At 42.6% G+C, this 22,250-nt stretch overlaps 2 protein-coding genes across 9 annotated transcripts in view; one reads left to right on the top strand and one right to left on the bottom strand.

The window, feature by feature from the left end:
• The window catches only part of SON (SON DNA and RNA binding protein), a 32,940-nt gene extending 18,725 nt beyond the window's left edge, over positions 1–14,215 (bottom strand). For all 8 annotated transcript variants that reach the window (XR_010729239.1, XR_010729238.1, XM_066259455.1 and 5 more), the window contains exons 1-4: positions 14,074–14,215; positions 10,743–10,909; positions 2,248–8,136; positions 75–235 (exon numbers count right to left, since the gene is read on the bottom strand). Coding sequence is in view for 6 of the 8 variants with exons in the window: in XM_066259455.1 (XP_066115552.1) it covers positions 75–235; positions 2,248–8,136; positions 10,743–10,909; positions 14,074–14,150 (6,294 nt within the window). In the remaining 2 variants the exon portion in view is untranslated. The remainder of the gene's footprint in view (positions 1–74; positions 236–2,247; positions 8,137–10,742; positions 10,910–14,073) is intronic.
• An 882-nt stretch (positions 14,216–15,097) lies between these two features.
• GART (phosphoribosylglycinamide formyltransferase, phosphoribosylglycinamide synthetase, phosphoribosylaminoimidazole synthetase) overlaps positions 15,098–22,250 on the top strand; it is a 37,465-nt gene continuing 30,312 nt past the window's right edge. The window contains exons 1-3 of the mRNA XM_066259481.1: positions 15,098–15,165; positions 19,529–19,710; positions 21,999–22,094. Of these exons, the coding sequence (XP_066115578.1) occupies positions 19,566–19,710; positions 21,999–22,094 (241 nt within the window). The 5' untranslated portion in view covers positions 15,098–15,165; positions 19,529–19,565. The remainder of the gene's footprint in view (positions 15,166–19,528; positions 19,711–21,998; positions 22,095–22,250) is intronic.

A 22,250-nucleotide genomic window follows, 5' to 3' on the forward strand; every position in this document is an offset into this window, starting at 1 on the left:
GTTTTGGCACGCTCCAGAGTCAACATCACTGGAATAATCCATTTAAGAATGAAAACAAATTCTGTCTAGCTTACCTCAGTTAGTTCTTCAATAGTAGCTCCTCCTGACTTTTTAGCAACTTTCTCTTCTATTGTAGGTGGAGGTGCAGGTTTTAGGTTTGGCGGCAAAGGAACACCAGCCTTAGCACACATGGCAGCTGCATTAGCTTTGGCTATTTCAAGTAATTGAGCCTTATCTGTAAAAGGAAAAATATAAGCAGTTTTCCTAAAATGCTATACATCTTGTATTAACTAAAGTTTTAGATGCTAACAAAATTGAAGACATCAATTTTCTGCCCCAATGTACAGCTGTGACCAAATCACTCTTTGGCTCAAAGTTTTTAAAAGAATGCCTCCTATTTAAAGAATTAAGTCCACTTTTAGCTTCCTATTCAAACACTATAGAAAACAACTAAATTATACCACTCTTATGATCACCTTGCCACACTCTTAAGACACACATCTGCCAAATCCTACTATATTTTCCAAAATTATCTTGCTCTTAAATAACGTTCCTTCTAATCTTTGACATTTTAAATCACCCTTTGAGCCCGTGTCGTTTTCTAACAAGTCTTAAGCCAGAATTTAACACACCTACACCAGTACTTATAGCAATCGTAACATGCTGCTTTTTGAAAGTTTTACCATTTCGTAAAGGAGATATACATGAATTATATTCATGTCTCCTCTACTAACTTATAATCACTTCAGAAAATTATACACTTCCTCTGCTCCAAATAAGAACTGAACGTGGCCCTGGCCAGTTGGTCCACTGGATAGAGCGTTGGCCCAATGTGCAAACGTCCCAGATTTGATTCCCAATCAGGACATACATGAAAAGCAACCATTGGCTTCTCTTCCCTTGTCTCTCCCCCTTCTCTCTCTCTTTCCGCCTCTTACAACCAGTGGCTCCACTGGTTAAAATATTGGCCCTGGGCGCTGAGGATGGCTCAGATGATTCGAGCTTCAGCCCCAGACAGAGGTTGCCGGGTAGATCCTGGTCAGGGCACATGAGAAAATCTATCACCCCTTCTCTGACTTTAAAAAAAACTAAATGCAAAACTCTTTTGTTGAATTGAATGTTTTCTCGCTTATTGTTCTGTTAGTCTTTTTGTTTAGTCGACACTGACTTGGAAATGTCCCAAGTACTAGGATAACAAATTATCTAGTATTTCTTGTAGGTAGTCATGAATTATCCAACAAGCTTTAATCACCTTTAAAATCAAGGGAAATTAGAGCACTTTAGTTGTAAAAGAAGGCAGATTATTAAAATTGCTTTCATAAGTTTCACTTTATTTTGCCAGTTATCACCTAACCAGGAAAATAACTCCCCACGTACAAATTCCCTCCTCACTTCCATTACCTATTATACCAAACATTTAACAGTCCTCTATTGCCACTTTAAAACCTGTAGCTTATTTTTTTTTAAATGATGTTAATTTTAGATTTATTTGCAAGGATTTATGTTGGAATGCATAAAATAATCTGAGCATATACTGTTGTCTTCTTTCCATTTTTAGTTATGGAAGATGGTTCAAACAAAATAAAACATTCAAGTATGGACACACCTGGGTTCTAAGCTCTAAAGCAGGTTTTTTCTTTTTTAAAAGCCTATAGCACCCAGTATTTCCCAGGTGGCCTCCTATCCAATTAACCAGGCCCGACCCTACTTAGTTTGAGAGCAGATGAGTTCCTCGCATTCATGGTAGTATAGCCATGGACCCTGGTGGAGGCCTCCTTAAAAGCCCCCAGAGCCTATGCCTTGCTTCCAGGCCCCTCACCACATGGCCCCCCCAAACAGGTCTTTTAAACTCAAATTACAAATGTATTTATTCATTCCTACATTTCCTAAACACCAACTAATTAATCTAACTATAAAAATTTAAAGAGGGTCCTAACCGAGTAGTTCAATGGATAGAGTGTCGTCCCTGAGCTTGCTCTCAGGTTCTATCTATCCCTGGTCAGGACACATATGAGAAACAATCAAGGAATGCAAAACTAAATGGAACTAAATCAAACAAGTTGATGTTTCTCTCCTTTCTCCCTCCCCCTCTCCCTCATAAATCAATGGAAAAAAAAATTTTTTAATTACAGAAACATTTATCCTAAACCAAGAACCCAAAGTATCCCATTTGACTCAAAAAATTAGAAAAAACTCAGATTTCATTCATTTTTCATAACACTATCATTAAGTTTTAAAATGACTCACTCAAATCTGTCAGACGTTTAGGTGATCTGCCTCTTTCCGAAGACCGTGATCGTTTGCGGCGGAGGGGAGATCTGCTAAACCTTCTTCTCAAGGGTGTTCGTGATCGCCTTAACCTGACTGGTGATATACTGAAGCTTCGTCTTCTCACCACAGACCTTGATCTTCTCCGCCGGCTCGGGGTGCGGCTCCGCCGGCTCGGGGTGCGGCTCCGCCGACTCGGGGTGCGGCTCCGCCGGCTAGGGGTGCGGCTCCGCCTGCTTGGAGAAATGCTAAAGCTCCTTCTCCCCACAGATCTAGATCTTCTTCGACGACTCGGAGTGTGACTACGACTCCTCCGACTAGGGGTGCGACTTCGAGCTCTAACAGTTTTCCGGTTATCCCTGGAGCTTGATCTTTTTCTTTTTCTTTCCCTGGACTTGGATCTGTGCTTCGGAGATCTTTTGCGCTTCTCTTTTGATACAGATCTCCTTCCTCTAGACTTTGATCTTGACCTGCTGCTCCTCCTCCTGCGTCTTGAACGTGACCGTGAACGTGTTTGAGAGCGATGAGACTTGGACTTAGATGATCTCTTCCTTGCCCTAGAACGAGATTCACTGGTACGCTTGCGTGATTTGTGTTCAGAAGACTTAGACCGCTTACTTCGAGATCTTAACGAAGAGTCTCTTTTCTTCTCTTTTTCACCTTTATCTCGGTTCTTATTTTTCTTGCTTTTCTCATGTGTGTCCTTAACTTTTACAAAAATTTCATAATCATCTTTTTCCTCTGAAGAAGACTCAGAAGCCCTTTCTGGTATATTAATTACAACTGGACTGGCAGCAGATTTGTCACGTTCAACTTCACTTGCAAGTAAAGGTCCTTCAATACCAGCTCTGAGGCTTGTAAGACGTTCCATGTCCTTAGGAAGTAATGGTCTTACTAAATCTGCTTCATTAATATCATCAATATTTGCAGAAATTCCAGATTCAGACAATATCTCTTTATTAGGGAGAGGTACTTCTTTATCTCCACTACTTTCTTTAGGGCTGAGAGCAACTACTAATGTCTGGTCACTCTCTTTTGTAGGTAATGGTCCTTCTACATCATTACCAATAAAGTTATTAGATAATAAATCAAGATGAATGTCTTTAGCAGGCAAAGGTCCCTCTATGTCAGCCTCACTACCACCACTGGGGCTGGTGGAAATTACCATGTCATGTTCGGTATCTTGAGTAGTTAAAGATACTTCATCATATTTACTAATTGAACTGAGAGCAGATGTTGTCACAAATTCAATAACCTTACTAGGTCCCATTATATCAGATTCAAGAGCAAGGGGACCAGTAGGAGATACAGTTCCTCCCTTATCAGCTTCACTAACACTAGGGCAAGTATCCAATACTGTACATTGTTTAGTCTCATTAATGGGAAAAATTTTCTCTTCACTAATTTCACCACCAGCAACAATGCTGGCAGCAGACACTGTGCTATGTTCTATCTCTTTAGCTATTAAGTAATTATTTATATCATAGTCTCTATTTATACCATGTTCACTTTCATAAGAGTCATTCTTCACATGTCCTTCAGCATGTGGCTCTTCATCTGAATGCATGGGAACCTCCTGCATGCCATGCTCTGGAACAAGACTTTGATTATCAGATATCAAGCTAATTCCTTTTACAACACTAGACTTCAGCATCCCTGGTGAAGACTCTAAAACCATCTCAGCTGATATTATTTGAGTCTGCTCTGAGAGAGTGACCTCAGGTTCTGAAACTGTCACTGTGGGTTCCTGAACAGAAACAGATGATTCTGAAATAATGTTAGGTTGAGGGACCAACACTGCTGGTTCCAGGACAGGCATAGCAGCCTCTGGAGTAGAAACAACTGGCACAGGGATGGTTACGTGCTCTGGCTCAACCAAGGCCAGAGGCTCCAGGACAGCCTCAGCTGGTGGCCCTGGTATAGCCACAGCAGGTGGCCCAGGGACAGTCATAGCCAGGGACTCTGGGACAGCTTCAGCTGGGGGCTCTGGGACAGCTTCGGCTGGGGGCTCCGGGACAGCTTCAGCTGGGGGCTCCAGGACAGCTTCTGCTGGGGGCTCTAGGACAGTCTCGGTCAGGGGCTCCGGGAGAGCACCCAAAGGTACCTCTGAGACCGCCATGGCTGACAAGTCCAGAGTGCTCTGCGATGGCTCTGGAATAGTTACTGCAGGCTCAGGGAGGGGCACAGATATCCCTGACACAATGTGTCCTGAAGCACTCATGGAATCAAAGGTTTCTGCTGTCTCTGACATAATAGAAGACTCTGATGGTTCAGCTGACATGGGAGTTTCAGATACCACATAAGTCACTGGTCTCTCTGGAACAATTTCATGCTCTTCTGCTACTGCAGCAGACTCTATAGGTGTTGATGTAACTAAAGACTCCGGCTCCGGTGGTAGCTCTGGAACAGTTACTGCAGCATCTGAGGCTAACATTGAAGGATCCGATGCTGACACTGGATAATTAGCAGGCACTATCGAAGGCTCTGAGATCTCACTTTGACTCACAGGAGGTTCAGGCAGAGATACAGCCTCTTCAGGAGGTAATGCTGACACCTCAGTAGGCCAAGTATTTTCAGCTGTTAATGCTGACTGCTCAGTGGGTAATGCTGGGCCCTCCGGTGGTTCCTCGGGAGGCAATGGTGGTGTCATTGGTGGCTCTTCAGGTGGCAATGGTGGCATTGTTGGAGGCTCTTCAGGGGGCAAGGGTGGCACCATATATGCCTCTGAATACGTATCAGTATAAGAATCGGTGTAAGAATCAGCTGCCATAGACATCATTGAACGATCAGCAGTGTAAGATGACATCATAGTTCGGTCAGCTGCAGAGTACGATGACATCATAGACCGGTCAGCAGTAGAGTATGATGACATCATAGACCGGTCGGCACCCATTGACATCATTGATCGGTCAGCCATTGGGGACATCATGGAGCGCTCGTAAGCTGACATCATGGAGCGCTCGTAAGCTGACATCATGGAACGCTCAGCCATAGGGGACATCATAGAGCGCTCATACGCGGACATCATAGAGCGTTCATAGGCTGACATCATAGAACGCTCAGCCATAGGGGACATCATAGACCGCTCATAAGACATCATAGAACGTTCATAAGATGACATCATGGAACGTTCTGCAGCATAGGACATCATCATAGAACGTCTAGATGCTAACATCAGGGGTCTAGGTGCTAATCTATATGGCCTGGGGGCTACCCTATAGGATCTGGGTGCTATCCTATAAGGTCTAGGTGACATCCTATAGGGATCAGGAGTTAGTCTGTAGGGATCATGGCCTAATCTATAAGGGTCTTGCCCTAACCTGTAGGCATCATGACCTAGTCTATAAGGGTCATGACCTAACCTGTAAGGATCCTGAGCTAACCTGTAAGGATCCTGAGCTAACCTATAGGGATCAGGAGATTTTGAACCCAACATAGAAGAATCTTGAGTACTAGATGCTAACATCTGGGCATCCATGGTGCCGGAAGCTAACATCTGGGCATCCATGGTGCCAGAAGCTAACATCTGAGAGTCCATAGTGCCAGATGCTAACATCTGGGAGTCCATAGAACTAGTTGCTAACATCTGGGAGTCCATGGTGCTGGTTGCTAACATCTGGGAGTCCATGGAACTGGTGGCTAACATCTGGGAGTCCATGGAGCTGGTGGCTAACATCTGGGAGTCCATGGAGCTGGTGGCTAACATCTGCGAGTCCATGGAGCTGGTGGCTAACATCTGCGAGTCCATGGAGCTGGTGGCTAACATCTGGGAGTCCATGGAGCTGGTGGCTAACATCTGGGAGTCCATGGAGCTGGTGGCTAACATCTGGGAGTCCATGGAGCTGGTGGCTAACATCTGGGATTCCATGGAGCTGGTGGCTAACATCTGGGAGTCCATGGTGTTGGACGCTAGCATCTGGGAGTCCATGGTGTTGGATGCTAGCATTTGGGAGTCCATGCTGTTGGACGCTAACATATGGGTCTCCATGGTGTTAGAAGCTAACATATGGGATTCTTGGGCCATCAAGGGATCCACTCCTACTGTTATAGACGTCTCCCCCACTAATGTAGTAGGCAGCTCCTGTGCTACCGTATTATATGATTCCAGCGCTGTCGTCGAGGGCACCTCCAGGGACTGCGACACGGTCATCGTTGACAGCTCCGTTGTCACCACAGACTGAACAGAGATCTCCAGCGCCACAGTTGCCACAGGCTGCCCAGGCAACTCTGGCGCCCCGGGCTGCCCCGGCAACTCCAGAACCCCTGTTGCCAGAGGCTGCCCCAAAAGCTCCAGTGCTCCAGCTGCCCCAGACTGCCCCGAGAACTCCAGTGCCCCAGTTGCCATGAGCTGCCCAGGCAACTCCAGAGCCCCAGTTGCCACAGGCTGCCCAGACAACTCCAGCGCCCTAGTTGCCGAAGGCAGCCCTGGCAACTCCGGCACCCCAGTCACCGAAGGCTGCCCTGGCAACTCCAGTGCTGTCGTTGCCACTGGCTGCCCTGGCAACTCCAGCACCATCGCTGCCTCAGACTGCCCCAGCAACGCTGTTGCCGTTGTCACCTCAGGCTGCCCAGGATGCTCCACCGTTGTCATTCGCACAGGCTGCTCCAACTCTGTCGTCGCCGCAGGTTGCTCGGTCAACTCCATTGCTACTGTTACCACAGGCTGCCCTGGCAACTCCTGTGCCATCACAGGTGGCTCTGGTACCTCCTGTGGTGGCTCCAACCCCATGGATGGAGCTGGAAGCCCTGGCAACTCCTGCGACAACTGTGGCACTGATGTCACTGAGGGCCCCGGCAACTCAGGCACTGTTGTCGCAGGGGGCCCTAGCAACTCAGGCACTGGGGTAGAAGGGGGCCCTGGCAACTCTAGCACCGGGGTAGCAGAGGGCCCAGGTAACTCCGACACTGGAGTCACAGGGGGCCCCTGCAACTCCGGCATGGAGGTCGCAGGTGGCCCCGGCAACTCCACCGCTGAGGCCACCGACGACTCCGGCAACTCCAATGTGGACTTGGGCAGCTCCAGTAACTCCTGCGATCTTGTCATGGATGAATCTGCAGTCTCCGATGGTACTTCTACAGGCTGCTCAGGCAATCCTAGTACTTCAGTTGCAGAAGACTCTGGAAAATCGATTGTTATTGATGTGCTTGGCTCAGAGTGTACCTCAGTAGGTGTCTCTGATGCTATTACATGGGTTTCTGATGGCTCTAGCACTTTTACTACTGGAGGCTCTAACATGATCTTTGATGGCTCTGGAGGTGTGCTCTCCAAAGACTGCAGCACAGACTTCATCTGACATTCCGCTGACATTGTTACAACTGGCTCAGACGACTTTAGCACTACTGTTGTAGTAAGCACTGGTGCTGTTGAAAAAGAATCCAGAATCTTTGTCATAGGTGGCATGGGTGGTTCCAGCATTACTGCCACAGGCTGCTCTGACTGCACAGAGATTACTGATGTAGATGCAACTGAGAGATCTACAGTTTTTGAATCTAGCTTCAGAGTCTCCAAGGTGTATGGCTGTGATACCTCCATGGATACTATAGGAGGTTCTACAACAACTGCAGGAGTTTCACTGGTCTCATATAGCCCAAATGCTCTTACAGAATGTTCCAGTGCCATTCCTGAAGATTCAGACTCAAACTTCAAAAAGGAATCTGATTCTAAGTCCATGTTCTCTTCATCAGGGGATTTAGGCTTTGATTCAGATTCCTCTGGTTGTCTTTTATACTTTTTTTCCTTTTCTTTCTTCTTTTTCTTCTTTTTATTTTTGTGCTTTTTATGCTTCTTTGACTTTTTGGTGGGAACTTCATCAGTGGGGTCTGTTTGAACAGACACACACCTACTTTTTCTGGAGGCCTCCTTCAAGTCTGAAATTCAGAAAAATTAATTTTAATTTGTCAAACCTTCCTCAAAGTAGATTTTGATAAAATGATATAAGCCAAGATTTACACTCCATGTTAATATACCACAGTGTAACACTTCTTGTTAAATAAAATGTTACCAAACTACTTTTCATAAACCAATGATCTAAAGCAGGGGACCCCAAACTGCAGCCCCCTGAGGCCATTTATCCAACCCCGCCGCACTTCCGGCAGGGGCACCTCTTTCATTGGTGGTCAGTGAGAGGAGCATAGTTCCCATTGAAATACTGGTCAGTCTGTTGATTTAAAATTACTTGTTCTTTATTTTAAATATTGTATTTGTTCCTGTTTTGTTTTTTTTACTTTAAAATAAGATATGTGTTTTTTTATATAGTCCGGCCCTCCAAAAGGTCTGAGGGACAATAAACTGGCCCCCTATGTAAAAAGTTTGGGGACCCCTGATCTAAAGACTAACACTTTTCCAATACTTGTACAACTAAAGCCTGGGTGAAAAATAAATTCTTAGTTTATAACAAAAACTTTTAGAATTACATTAAAATGTTTCAACTAAATTCATTTAAAACAATTATTTTCTGCAGCTCTCAAATTATAGCAAACTACTTTAAACTGCACTTATAGATGACTCTCTTTCATTATACCAATTATTAGAATTCCTTTAAAACATCCACACTAAATACCGTGGTTATTTCATAACTCCTATTTATATAGAAAGCAGCATGGCACTGTATCTGGAACAAACTCTACTTTCAAATCATCAATCAATCCACCACTCACTAGGATGAACAGACTGGGCAAAACTACTGATATTCTATCCCCTAGAGTTAAAGGGCAAGGTAAGGTAAAACATACAAAGTACACTGAACAATGCCTGGTGACAGTAACTAGCCCTCAGCAAATACTACTGATTGTTTTATATACAAAGGTCTGAATAAATGCAAAGCATCAATACAGAACTAGACTTTATCTTATCACACCCATGTTATATCCTAATAAAAATAACATCTTTTGGCCCTGGCCGGTTGGCTCAGCGGTAGAGCGTTGGCCTGGCGTGCGGAGGACCCGGGTTCGATTCCCGGCCAGGGCACATAGGAGAAGCGCCCATTTGCTTCTCCACCCCCCCTCCTTCCTCTCTGTCTCTCTCTTCCCCTCCCGCAGCCAAGGCTCCATTGGAGCAAAGATGGCCCGGGCGCTGGGGATAGCTCCTTGGCCTCTGCCCCAAGCGCTAGAGTGGCTCTGGTCCTGGCAGAGCGACGCCCCGGAGGGGCAGAGCCTCGCCCCTGGTGGGCATGCCGGGTGGATCCCGGTTGGGCGCATGCGGGAGTCTGTCTGACTGTCTCTCCCCGTTTCCAGCTTCAGAAAAATACAAAAAAAAAAAACATCTCTTGCAATAATCTTCTAAAATTAAGAATCAATTTTTTAATGTTATTACCAAAAAAAAAAAAAGTCATTTTATGAAGAAATTTCTTATACCCCTCAATATGTAACTTAAGAACACTTCCCCCTGACCGTTTGGTGGTGCAGTAGATAGAGCATCATCCTGGGACACTAAGGTTGCCAATTGGGCAAAGGGTCACTGGCTTGGCTTGAGCCACCCCCAAACCCCACCAGGCACATATAAGAAGCAATCAATGAACAACTGAAGTGACACAACTGTAGTTGTGTCAACTTGTAAGTTGATGTTTCTCATCTATCTCCCTTTCAGTGTCTCTAAGAAAAAAAACCATTCAATTTGCATATTTGAAAAGAGAAAGTGGCTTATAGTCTACTTTATAACCTAGCAGGATTTACTCTAATGCTGGTATCTAATTAGATATGTCTTAATAATCCCAATAAAAGTTGATCCAAAACCCAGGCCATTAAATTTATGGATAAAATAAACACATAACAAGATGTATTCCAAAGCCAAGCTAACCAATTATTTATTATGCACCAAATATCACTAAAGAAAATGTTACTGGAACCATGAATCTAGTAGGCTCAAGTTTGCTTTTCTGCCACACCATAGACCAAAAAAAAATAATAAAAATTTTAAAATTTTTTAAATGAGAAACTACACCACACGTTTCCTAAAACTAAATGAAAATACTGTTATTTTTGTGACTGATCATAATGCTTTCATGTCTAAGCACCAATTATTTAATCAATTCTAAAAATGCTAAATATTCAAGCAATGATTCCTTTGTATTTACTGCACTTTTAAGAGCGATAGATGCAAAAACAACGCAATCTTTACACATGGTTTTTAAAATAAAAACCTCCCAAGGTTTTAAGCCGTTACAAATGTGGTCCAGGCTCCTGTTTTTTCCATCTATCCAGTGGCTCTATGAAAACCACTTTCAAAATCCTGGCACCAAAGCACATGACTAAATAAAAAAAAAGTCCTATTCCACTACCAAAGTGCATCAGTGCTCCTATTTTAATCCAACTGTATTTTCAAAGGCCTCAAAGTCTTTAGTAAACAAATTAAACTAAAACAAATTTATTGAAGTTTTAGAACTACCAAACATTTTAATTCCATGTAATTAAGAAATAATCCTGTTAACTATCAAAAATCTTCAAGTTTTTGAGATAGCTGATTATCTCCAGCTTACCTGGCTTACAGCGTAGTTCTGTATCTAAGACCCCAGAAAGTACTTCCTCTATCTTCTGAACTATTTCTTCATTTGGGAGGCTCCTGGCAGAGGCAGCTGCATCACCTGCCTGGTTTCCTTCAATGGGTGTATTTGTTTCACCATTGAGCTGGCCTTCATTCCTTCCACTTGACAAGAAAAGTTACCAAAATTCATTAATATTTTTTATCACATCATACAGTAAGTTTAACATTTGTAACTCAACGGATTAAAACACTCTTCTATTAACACATTTCACCATTTTTGTATTTCTTCCAGATGATATTTCCTATCAGTAGTGCTTCCTTAACATTATCTACTTATAGTTTGGCACATTTTTATTTTTACACTTAGTCTTCAGAACTGTGAAATAAGTCTTTAAATCATGTTTCTAAACTCATTTCAGATTATAGTTACCTGCATTATTTATCTCAGGAGAGAAAATTATTAAGACTGTAATCACAAATCCCCCCAAAATAGGACGTTATGATAGAAGCTATGTAGCCGCTATCAAAGCCACACCTGTCCATAGATCACAATCATCAACAGTATCAAGGAACACAAAATCAGCCAAAGAAACCTCAGGTAAAATTCATAAATACACCATCAAATCATACTTAAACTGACCAGTTAATAAAATGCCAAAAAGTTTTAAAAGAAAAATATATTTATACAATTTTTACCCAGTTATCAAAAATCCCAGTATTAAAGTTCTGGAGATCAAAAAAATTCATGTAAAACAAGTGACAATCACTTATAACAGTAAATGGATGGATAGCTTAAATGTATTTTCACTTCAAGATAATCATCAAGGAAAGTCTAGTTAGTTACCATCAATTGCCATACAACTCACCCCTTACTCATTCCTTCCTCTCTAACACCCCTCATAACCACCAATCTGCTCTCTGTAGAGTTCATCTGTTCTGTTTTAGACAGAAGAGTCTTGACATGTCATTTACCTAGTTACTCTTTACTATTTTTGTGTAATTTGCAAAATTGTTTTTGAAAAGTAATTTCAACAACACATTCAATTTAATCTACCTTAAGTTCTTGCTAAAAAAAAACAGATCAACTATGCTCCACTAACCTGATAAAAGTCTGAGCAGTCAAAAAACAAAGACATAAAATCAGCAATTAAATGTTATTGAACATTTGTTTTGTAATACAATCACATAATTAACATTTGTTGACTGTTAATGTGAAAAGGTTCTATATTTTAAAAACCCATTTAATCTTAACAAAACTCTTAAGACTAGAACTATTATTCTGGTTTTATAAATGAGAAATATGAGGCAGAGAGAAAACCTAGCTGCAAATCACACAGCTATCAAGAGGTGAAGCTGGAACTCAAAACCAGAGCTCAAACTCTTAACCACTAAGTGTATATTTACAGATAACTTATTTTAATTATCTATTGATAAATGTCAGTCTCCTCACCCAAACTGACAACTGTAAAAATGAATGAAAAAATGGGAAATAAAGCTTACTTAAATGGCAAATAATCAAAAATCTGTTTTTAGACTAATAATGTATTACATGTTACTTGAGAAGCTGAACATTCTATAATAAATCGCTTTACCTAATATTCTTTTTAGATTTTTCTTTGGGAGATATTTACTTTACACATTTCCTAGGCACGAATACATACGTAATTACCTCGCTAAGAAATCAACTGATTTAAATATCAGAAAAGTGCAACTAAGAAATATATATGAGAAAATAATCACTATAAAGCTATAAGGATATTTATCTCAAATAGTTAAGAGATGAAAATTTCAAACCACCTAAACATTCACCAGTAAATTCCTACAACAGAATTCCAAGAAACCAAGAAAAATGTCCCAAAAGACTAAGACTGTGATAAAAGACAAACTTGTTCACAAAATATTAGATTTAAAAACAACACCAAACTACATGATTTCACAAAACATGTATGTGCATCTGTAGGCACAGGGAAACAAAACAATACAAACAAGCAAAAAAAAAACAAAACAAAAAACTGTAGTTGTTTTAAAGTTTTCTCTATTTTGTCTAAATTCTCTACAACCAAAGTTATCTCCTAACATAAAAAAGTTTAATACATTATAATAAGCAAACACAACTACTTAGTGCATGCAATACTAAAGTTTCCAAAAAACATATATATTCCCTTAGCTCTGGTCTTTTCTCATCACCCCAAAAAACAAGCCTGTAACAAAATTTTAAAAAGCAACGAAATGAGTGAGCGGCTATATTTCTCACCTAAAAAGCAACATATCCTGTAAAAATAGCAATATTAGCAACGCTATTATTAAGTACATTGCCCCAATAACCCTATGTTAATTTGAGCGCTTAATTTACAACTGCGTTTTCGGCTGATTTTCAAAGTCAGGTATTGCTCTCGTTCTCAACTTCTAAAATACAACTAACAAAAACATTTGAGTTTGGAACAAATATTTACGTTACATAAAGCAAAAAATATAAGACGACCAGTGGACAGCACGACCCACTCCAGATCCCCTTGCGAGTAAACAACTGTTTCCCTAGAACGCTCTCGTCGTTTAAATTTTGTGGAACCAAGAATAACCTACGTATGTGAGGTCGACCGGCAAAGGCAAAATACCGTGCCGTTTAAGTACGTCTACCAGGGCGAGGGTGGCAACTAAAAATTTACACCTACACACAAAGCCCATCTCCCATTCACCGAATTAAAAAATGACTCGTAATTCAAAGTTCCCTTCCAGGCTCGCCTCGAACGTTTTGTCTAAGTAGCCACCATTACCCTGAGCCGCTTTAACTTGCATTTCTAATCGATTAGAACGCTGCCTGGTGGAAGGCACCGGACACTAGGACGCAAATAATCTAATTAAGAGGATCCTGACCCTGTGACGGTCTCAAGCTTGCAGGACACAAAGCAGATTTAAGTGTACTCAAACGGCCGGTAGAGACCCTGGGTGGTAACTGGCACCGGCCGGCGAGAGCGGCGAAGGCTAAGGGGGGAGGGGAAACGCGGCGGCGGAGGAGGAGCTGAAGAGGAACTAGGCCGTTCCTGGTGCACAAGCAGGCCCAGAGCAGCAAAAGCGTAGGGAGCGGCAACAGGGAGACAGCAGCCAGAGTCTTAAATCGGTTCCCGGAGAGGGGGTCGGGGCTGCGGCGGAAAGGGCGAAGTTCCGCGCTGGGAAGGGAGCGGATGGGGGGAAGGGCGTAAAATGGATCCCAGGCCCAGGCGGGGCCTGAAGCGGGGAACGACGGCATCCCTAAATAAAGGTGTCATAGAGGGCTACGCGAGGCTCTGTCGGTCCTTTGGGAGCAGAAGACATTGGGAAGCGCTTACCTGGAGAGCTCCTGTTGAATTTCCCGGAATTTACTGACGACGAAAGACCTAAAAATCTGCTCGATGTTGGTCGCCATGGCGTCCGCTCCGTTCTCTCAACTCCTCCTCGCTAGTCCTCCAGGCTCCCAGAATGCCTTGGGAGGAGGCGCAGCGGCCAATTCCGTCTGTCGCCGGCCTGATTGGCTTTTGTGGGAACGTCCGGAGCCGCACGCTCCGCCGTTGGGCCAATCAGTGAACACGGTCCTGCTCTCCTCCGCTGTTTCTGAGCGGCTAGGGTAGAGCTGCTGACGTTTGCGCCGCGTACGGCTCAGTCCGCCATGTTAGTAACTGACGCAGGCGCCATTACAGGAACGGTCTCTCCAGTCGATTTTGTCAGCGGTGTTTTGGGTGTTTATGAGGCTTACTTGAGCTACTAAATACCCAGGTTAAATGGCATAAGGAAAGGGAGCAAGCAGGAAAACATAGTGTTTGACAGGGGTCTCCAACATTCCAAGTTGTTTCAGCAGGGAGCTGTATCGAGAAAGCATTTATCGACGCACGCCCCCACTGTGATGCAACACGAGGAACACGGGTGTTTTTTTTTTATCTCGTTTTTCCCATACCATCCTACACGGTTTTTCTCTTTATTTTTTTAAGCAATAGGCTCGAGGTTTTGAGTGACCTGCCTTCAAAACCTGGTGCTTTCTGGTCAGGAGCCAGAGCCAGGCGTGTCAGGAGACTTCTCCCTGTTGCGGCTCCGTTCTGACTCGTGGGCTACACACAACTAGCTACATGTGGATTTAGCGTTCAGGGCGCTCAGGTAATAACAGACGCTGTGTGGCACTCAACGCTATAGCGTTACATTGTAAATGTAAAACAGTTTAGTGGCTGTGCGGAGCACTGAGCTCAAGCCGCGCCCGAGAAAGGGAGGGAGTCATGCTCGATTACCTCGCGTCAGAGACCAGGGCACAAGCTGACCAATGGGAAGAGGAGGAGGAACCCCCCCTAGGGTGGGCGGGGTCCGGGGCCGGGCCTCCCTCTAGGCCCACTTCCGGTGCTGAGCGCCGGGGAGCGTGTGCATACCGCGAACTGACCGCTTGCGTCCCTGTGTAGGTGCGTGAACCCTATCTGCCGCTAAGTAAAATACCTGTACCTATGTGCTTGGTGTGGAGGTTTCATGTCACCGATGGAATGAAAGTATAGGGATGGGTTTGGCTGCGGGAATTTTCATCTTATTTTTAAATGCGCGGGTGGGGGGTTGGCCATGTGCTCTTTCCTTGTAACAGGTTTACTTTGGCTCTATCACTTCCCTTGCTTTTTTTTTTTTTTTTTTTTTTTACAGAGACAAAGAGTGAGTCAGAGAGAGAGATAGACAAGGACAGACAGACAGGAATGGAGAGAGATGAGAAGCATCAATTATCAGTTTTTCATTGCGCGTTGCAACACCTTAGTTGTTCATTGATTGCTTTCTCATATGTGCCTTGACCGCAAACCTTCAGCAAACCGAGTAGCCCCTTGCTGGAGCCAGGGACCTTGGGTTCAAGCTGGTGGGCTTTTGCTCAAACCAGATGAGCCTGCGCTCGGGGACCTTGGGGTCTCGAACCTGGGTCCTCTGCATCTCAGTCCCACGCTCTATCCACTGCGCCACCGCCTGGTCAGGCACTTCCTTTGCTTTCTAAGATTCAGGACCCTCTTGTATTTTTATGCTATTTAAGTCGTAAGCCTGAATTGAAAAAAAATTATTGTTATGCACTCCTTGACTCTTGCACATTAATGCACTTTTGCAATTGCTTTCTCCTTTATATTACTCACCGAGTCCATTGAAATTCAGGCTTTACCTAGTTCTTATCTCGTGTTACTCATTGAGATGACTGAAACCTCGAAGGTTAAGTGCCTTGAGGTGTCCAGCTAGTAAGAGACAGTCTCAACCCAAACTAAGGCACTGAAGTCAAGGCCTCCTAACCGTTCCGAGTGAGGATTCTTCAGGCTGTCTTCTCTTCCCCCCCTTACTCAAACTAAATTTAAAGCTGTGTTTCTTTCAGATATTTCAATACAAATGGCAAATCTGTGATTTCCATTAAACGAAAATAGCTTTTCGCTCTTTGGGGCGATAATTTAGTAATTTTGTTTCTCAGATTTTCCATGGTACCATCTCAGTTATTACAGTATCTGATGGAAAATGGCTTGTGTCGTGATCCAGGCTCCACCCTTCTTCACTCTGTAAACCTCCAACAAGTTACTTAACCTGATGCCTCAGTTTCTTTTCTGTGAAGATGGGGACGGTAATAGTATTTTCCTCATAGAATTGGGAAGATTAAGTGGGGTAATTCATGATAAACATTTGTAATGCAGAATCTGGTGCTCAGAAAGTGTTGGGGGTTTTTTTTATATCATCAGTTTAGATTTTTATTTAAATGTTTAATCCTAACATCTCACAAGAAGTTAAAGATGTCAGTTTTCTTTTTTCTATTATCTGTTTACGTTATACATAATTAAAGGTCTTCTAAATAGTAAATTAAGCCTGACCGAGCAGTGGTGCAGCAGATAGAGCATTGGACTGGGATGTGGAAGACCCAGGTTCGAGACCCCGAGGTCGCCAGCTTGAGCGTGGGCTCATCTGGTTTGAGCAAAATCTCACCAGTTTGAGCCCAAGGTCACTGGCTCCAGCAAGGGGTTACTCGGTCTGCTGAAGGCCTGTGGTCAAGGAACGTATGAGAAAGCAACCAATGAACAATTAAGGTGTTGCAATGTGCAACGAAAAACTAATGATTGATGCTTCTCATCTCTCCGTTCCTGTCTGTCTGTCCCTGACTATCCCTCTCTCTGACTCTTTCTCTGTGAAAAAATAAATAGTAAATTAATGTGACAGTTTGTTTCTTTGGCTTTTTTTTTTCTGTTAGGACTAATTTCTATCCGTAAAGTATCAATTTAGATAAAAGTATGTAATAAAAAATAACAAGATAGCATTTACTACTGCTGAATATCAGAAATTGTACTAACTGTTTATATAAATGTTATTTCAGTTCATCCTTACTTATAGTCCTGTAAGGCAAGTTTTCTTCCATCTTTTAAAATGTGAAGAAATTGAATTATAAATAGAACTTACCTAAGGCCATACTGCTAACTTCAGTTGAAGGAGAGCTGTTGTGCCCATCCTTCTCAGAATCCACAGCCAGAACTAATGTGAGATGTGTTCAAATTTCATTTTTGCCTTCTCCACTGATTTTCTAACACATTGCACTAACTTCTGAAATCGGAGGTCAGCAAACTATGTCCCTGTGCCAATACTTCTGGCACCTGTTATTTGTACAGCCCACCAAATAAGAATAGATTTTACATCATTGTTTGAAAAAATAATAAAAGGAAAAATGATGTTTCCCTAACACATGAAAATCATAAAATTCAAATTGCAATGTCCATAAATAACATTGTTTCAAAAAAATAAAAGGAAAAATGATGTTTCCATAACGCACAAAAATTTTAAAATTCAAATTGCAGTGCCCATAAATAAAGTTACTGAAGCACAGCTATGCTTGTACTTTACAAATCTCTGCATTCTATTGCTTAGAGCAGAGATGGGTGATCTATGACCTACAGCCCACTGCCTGTTTTTGTAACTACTGAAAGTAGCCAAGTTCATTTATCATGTGTTATCAGTTGCTGCTTTCATGTAATAGTGGCAAGACTTCAGTATCTGTGACAGAGACTATGACCCTCAAGGTCTATTATCTCTAAGACCCCAAGGTTTAAAAAGTTTTCTTGGCCCTGGTCGGTTGGTTCAGTGGTAGAGCGTTGGCCTGGCGTGCAGGAGTCCCAGGTTCGATTCCCGGCCAGGGCACACAGGAGAAGCGCCCATCTGCTTCTCCACCCCTCTCCCTTTCCTTCCTCTCTGTCTCTCTCTTCCCCTCCCGCAGCCAAAGCTCCATTGGAGCAAAGTTGGCCTGGGCGCTGAGGATGGCTCTATGGCCTCTGCCTCAGGTGCTAGAATGGCTCTGGTTGCAACAGAGCAATGCCCCAGATGGGCAGAGCATTGCCCCCTGGTGCACATGCCGGATGGATCTCGGTTGGGCGCATGCGGGAGTCTGTCTGACTGCCTCCCCATTTCCAACTTCAGAAAAATATAAAAAAAAAAAGTTTTCTTTTTTAAAATTCTGGTCTGGATTTAAAACATCAGGATTTTTTTTTTTTAATTTATTTATGTGTTTGTTTTGACAGAGGCAGAGAGAGGGACAGATAGGGACAGGCAGAAAGGAAGGGAGATGAGAAGCATCAGCTTTTCATTGTGGCATCTTAGTTCATTGATTTTGTTCTCATATGTGCCTTTACGGTGGTTGGGGGGTGGCCACAGCAGAGCTAGTGACCCCTTGTTCAAGCCAGCAACCATGGAGTCATATCTATGATCCTGTGCTCAAGCCAGCGAGCTTATGCTCAAGTTGGTGAGCCCACACTCAAGCTGACGACCTCAGAGTTTCACACCGGGGTTCTCCGCGTCCCAGTCCGACGCTCTACCCACTGTGCACTGCCTGATCAAGCAAAAAACGTCAGGACTTATTTTTAACTGAGGCTTGATGATTATTATATCTTTTAAAAGTGAAGTCCAAACAAGGGTTATTCATAGAAGTTTTGTTTGTTTGTTTGTTTGTTTTAGTTTTGGGTTTTTTTTTTTTTAGATCAAATAGGAGTTGTCATTTTACTCCTTAACATAGCTCTCGACACTATTTTTTAAATCCTCCCTGTTGCTTGGGGATACAGTTGTATTTCTCAAATTGCAAATCCAAATTTTTCACAAATTAATTGTTGGTCTACATCAGTGGTAGTCCACCTGGTACCTACCGCCCACTAGTGGGCGTTCCAGCTTTCATGGTGGGCTGTAGTGGAGCAACCAAAGTATAAATAAAAAGATAGATTTAACTATAGTAAGTTGTTTTATAAAGATTTTTTCTGCCAAACTTAGCAAAACTCTGACATAAAGACTTGGTAAGCCTGACCTGTGGTGGCGCAGTGGATAAAGCGTCGACCTGGAAATGCTGAGGTCGCCAGTTCAAAACCCTAGGCTTGCCTGATCAAGGCACATATGGGAGTTGATGCTTCCAGCTCCTCCTCACCTTTTCTCTGTCTCTCTCTCCTCTCTCTCTCCCTCTCTGTCTCTCTCTCTCCCTTTCTCCTCTCTATAATGAATAAAAAAAAATTTAAAAAAAAAAAAAACCTTCCATTTAAAAAAAAAAAAGACTTGGTAAGTAATTATTGTTATATGCTTTAACTTGCTGTAACTCTCCTTTATAAATTTTATAAAGTAAAGTTACTTCTCTACATTATAAATCACCATTACTGTGGAATCAGTGGGCGGTTAGAAAATTTTACTACTAACACAGATACAAAAGTGGGCAGTAGGTATAAAAAGGTTGACTACCCCTAGTCTACATCATACTTGGAAATTATGATGTCTAAAGCATCACCTGTGGTTTTCTTCTTGCAGCTTTCATTTTCATCTTGGATTCCTATTTGCAGACAGCATGGCAGCCCTAGTGTTTGTGGTTGGCAGCGGAGGAAGAGAGCACACGCTGGCCTGGAAACTTGCACAGTCTAAGCATATCAAACAGGTGTTGGTTGCCCCTGGCAACGCAGGCACTGCCTGCTCTGAAAAGATTTCAAATGCTGGTAATCATGTTTTCAAGTGGGAAGTTACAGTGAATAATTATACATGATAAGCTGTCAACTGTATCTGTTCCTTATAGGTTCAGTTGCTATTCACGTGTAAATGCTTTTCTTAACCTTAAAATGTATAGGGTAATTTGAATACTTGCCATATATTATATTGATAAATTCAAGGCATACTGTTGTTCAGAGTGTATCACGTCTTTGTCTTAAATTATTTTAAACTTTATAAAACTTTCATTAGAAAAAAGTTACAAGAGCCTAATATAGGTTAAAGGCATTTTAAAGTATATTTTTAGGCATGAAATGTGAGCAATGCTATTAACTGGAAGTTGTGGCAATTCTAACTCCATAATAGATCTCAAGCTTTATCCCTTCGACTGTTAAAAAAATGACCAGTATTTATGTTACATTAAACTGTTTCGTGGCTTCCCATAGTGCTTAGAATAAAATTCAGACTCCTTGATGTTCTTTACAAAGCCCTTTGTGATCTGGCCTCTGCCTGCCTTTCCAGTCAGATTTCTTATATCCTTTGTTTCTGTTGTGGCTGCTCTATCCCTGCGGTCCTGCCAATTTCCCAAACAGAGCTACCTGAGACTTTGTGTGTGTTTCCACCCCTAGCATGACTGGCTCCTCATCTTCAGGTCTCAACTAAGTAAAGCATGTACACCCCATTTTGTTTGTTTTCAAGTATGAACTAGTGTCTGTATTTATTTTTACTTTCCTGTTGTCTGTCTTCTGTCTTCCTTTCCCCGCTAGAACATAATCTCTTGACTGTAAGCTACGTGAGGGCAAAGAGCTCACCTATCTTGTTTTGCACTTTGTGCACCATGCCTGGTACCCTATGTGACACATGGTGTATGTATATGGAGAGGAGAACATGACCCAACAAGCCACAGACTGGGAGAAGATAATTGCATACACAGGACTAAAAAGAATAATGGGAAAATAAGATGAAAAGATAAATAAAATATCTGCTTCCCTGGAATCTTAGGTCAGAGTGGGGGGATGAGATACTGTATCTGTTTATTGAGGAACTAGTACATTTCATTGAGAAGCAATTGATGTCATGCAGACCAGCCATGAAAATCTGGGATTGTCATGAGGCTGCCACCACCTGCAGGCACAGGTTAGGTGTGTCCTCTTCCTCTGCTTGCCACCCTCTGCTCTGCTGAGGTAGGTGGGCCTGTTCAGCCCAGTTTGTTTGTAGCTACTAACCCACAGTGCATGGTATTCCATCCTGGTCCCCTACACATCACAGATATCATGTGTGGTTTGATTAGAGGCTTCTGCTAACTTAGGAGTGGTCATCCAGGTACAGGGAAGCAGGAGAGCGCTTATAGAAGCAGCCCATGCCTAGTATATGGTTGATCCTACCGTTGGTTCCTTAGAACTCCATCAAGAAAGAACGTTTAAGCACTGGCTGTGTAGCTCAGTTGGTTAGAACATCGTCCTGCTACAGCAAGACTGTGGGTTTGATCTCCAGTCACAGCACATACAAGAATCAACCAATAAATACATAAATAACTGAAACAACAAAGCTCACTCTCTCCCCCCTCTCCCTCCCTCCCTCCCTTTCTCTTTTTCTCTCTCTCCCCCCTCTCTGCCACATTTTCCCCCCTTTCACTTTAAAATTAATCAAAAATAGATAAAAGTTTCTGTGTCTTACAGGTAGGAAAAGTGAGCAAGGCCTTAAAATCATTTAGTTATTAACATTTCTTCATGAGGAGACTCTTCCTGACTCAACCAAAAATAGCCTTCCAATTCACCTCATCAGATTTGCCTAATTTCATAATTGAGGGTTTTATTGCCTTCAATATTTATTACCCAGCATTCTCACAGTGGAATATAAGCATCCTAAGTGTTCATCACTGTTTACGTTACCATATTAACCCAGTGACTAGCACAGTATCAAATACAAAGTGTTTCTCAGTAAACCTTGAATGAATGACGTTAGAAGACCAGTTCCTGAGTATCCTGTGATACATGTTTGTTTACTATACAGTCAGCACTCGTGACATGAACACCATGGCTGAAAAGGTCCTTTATAACTCTGGAAACTTCCCAGTATTTTCATCTACCTAACCCACTACAGTGATAGCAGAGAACTGACTGAGCTTTGTGGCTAGCCTAATGTACTCTGCTCCACCTGCCCCATGGTAAAACCCATTTGTATCAGTACAAGAAAACCAAGTTCATAGGCATAACTAAATCTAGCACTTAGTTTGAGTATGACACTTTTTAACTTAATGTGTTTCTAAGCGAGGTGGGTTTGTTTCTCCTGTTCACAGCCATCTCCATCAGTGATCACAGTGCGCTTGCTCAGTTCTGCAAAGATGAGAAAATTGAATTCGTGGTTGTTGGACCAGAGGCACCTCTGGCAGCTGGTAAAGTTCATTTCTGTTTATTATTACAGTATGTCCAATGCCAAAGGATGTTGGAGATCATCTCATCCAATTTATCTTAAAGATGAGGATTTCTGATGTAGTATTATACTGGAGAAAGATCTTTCACCCTCTTGAAATTTATGGATTTTAGATTTA

The sequence above is a fragment of the Saccopteryx bilineata genome, chromosome 2 (assembly GCF_036850765.1).
Source record: "Saccopteryx bilineata isolate mSacBil1 chromosome 2, mSacBil1_pri_phased_curated, whole genome shotgun sequence".
Classification (NCBI taxonomy): domain Eukaryota; kingdom Metazoa; phylum Chordata; class Mammalia; order Chiroptera; family Emballonuridae; genus Saccopteryx; species Saccopteryx bilineata.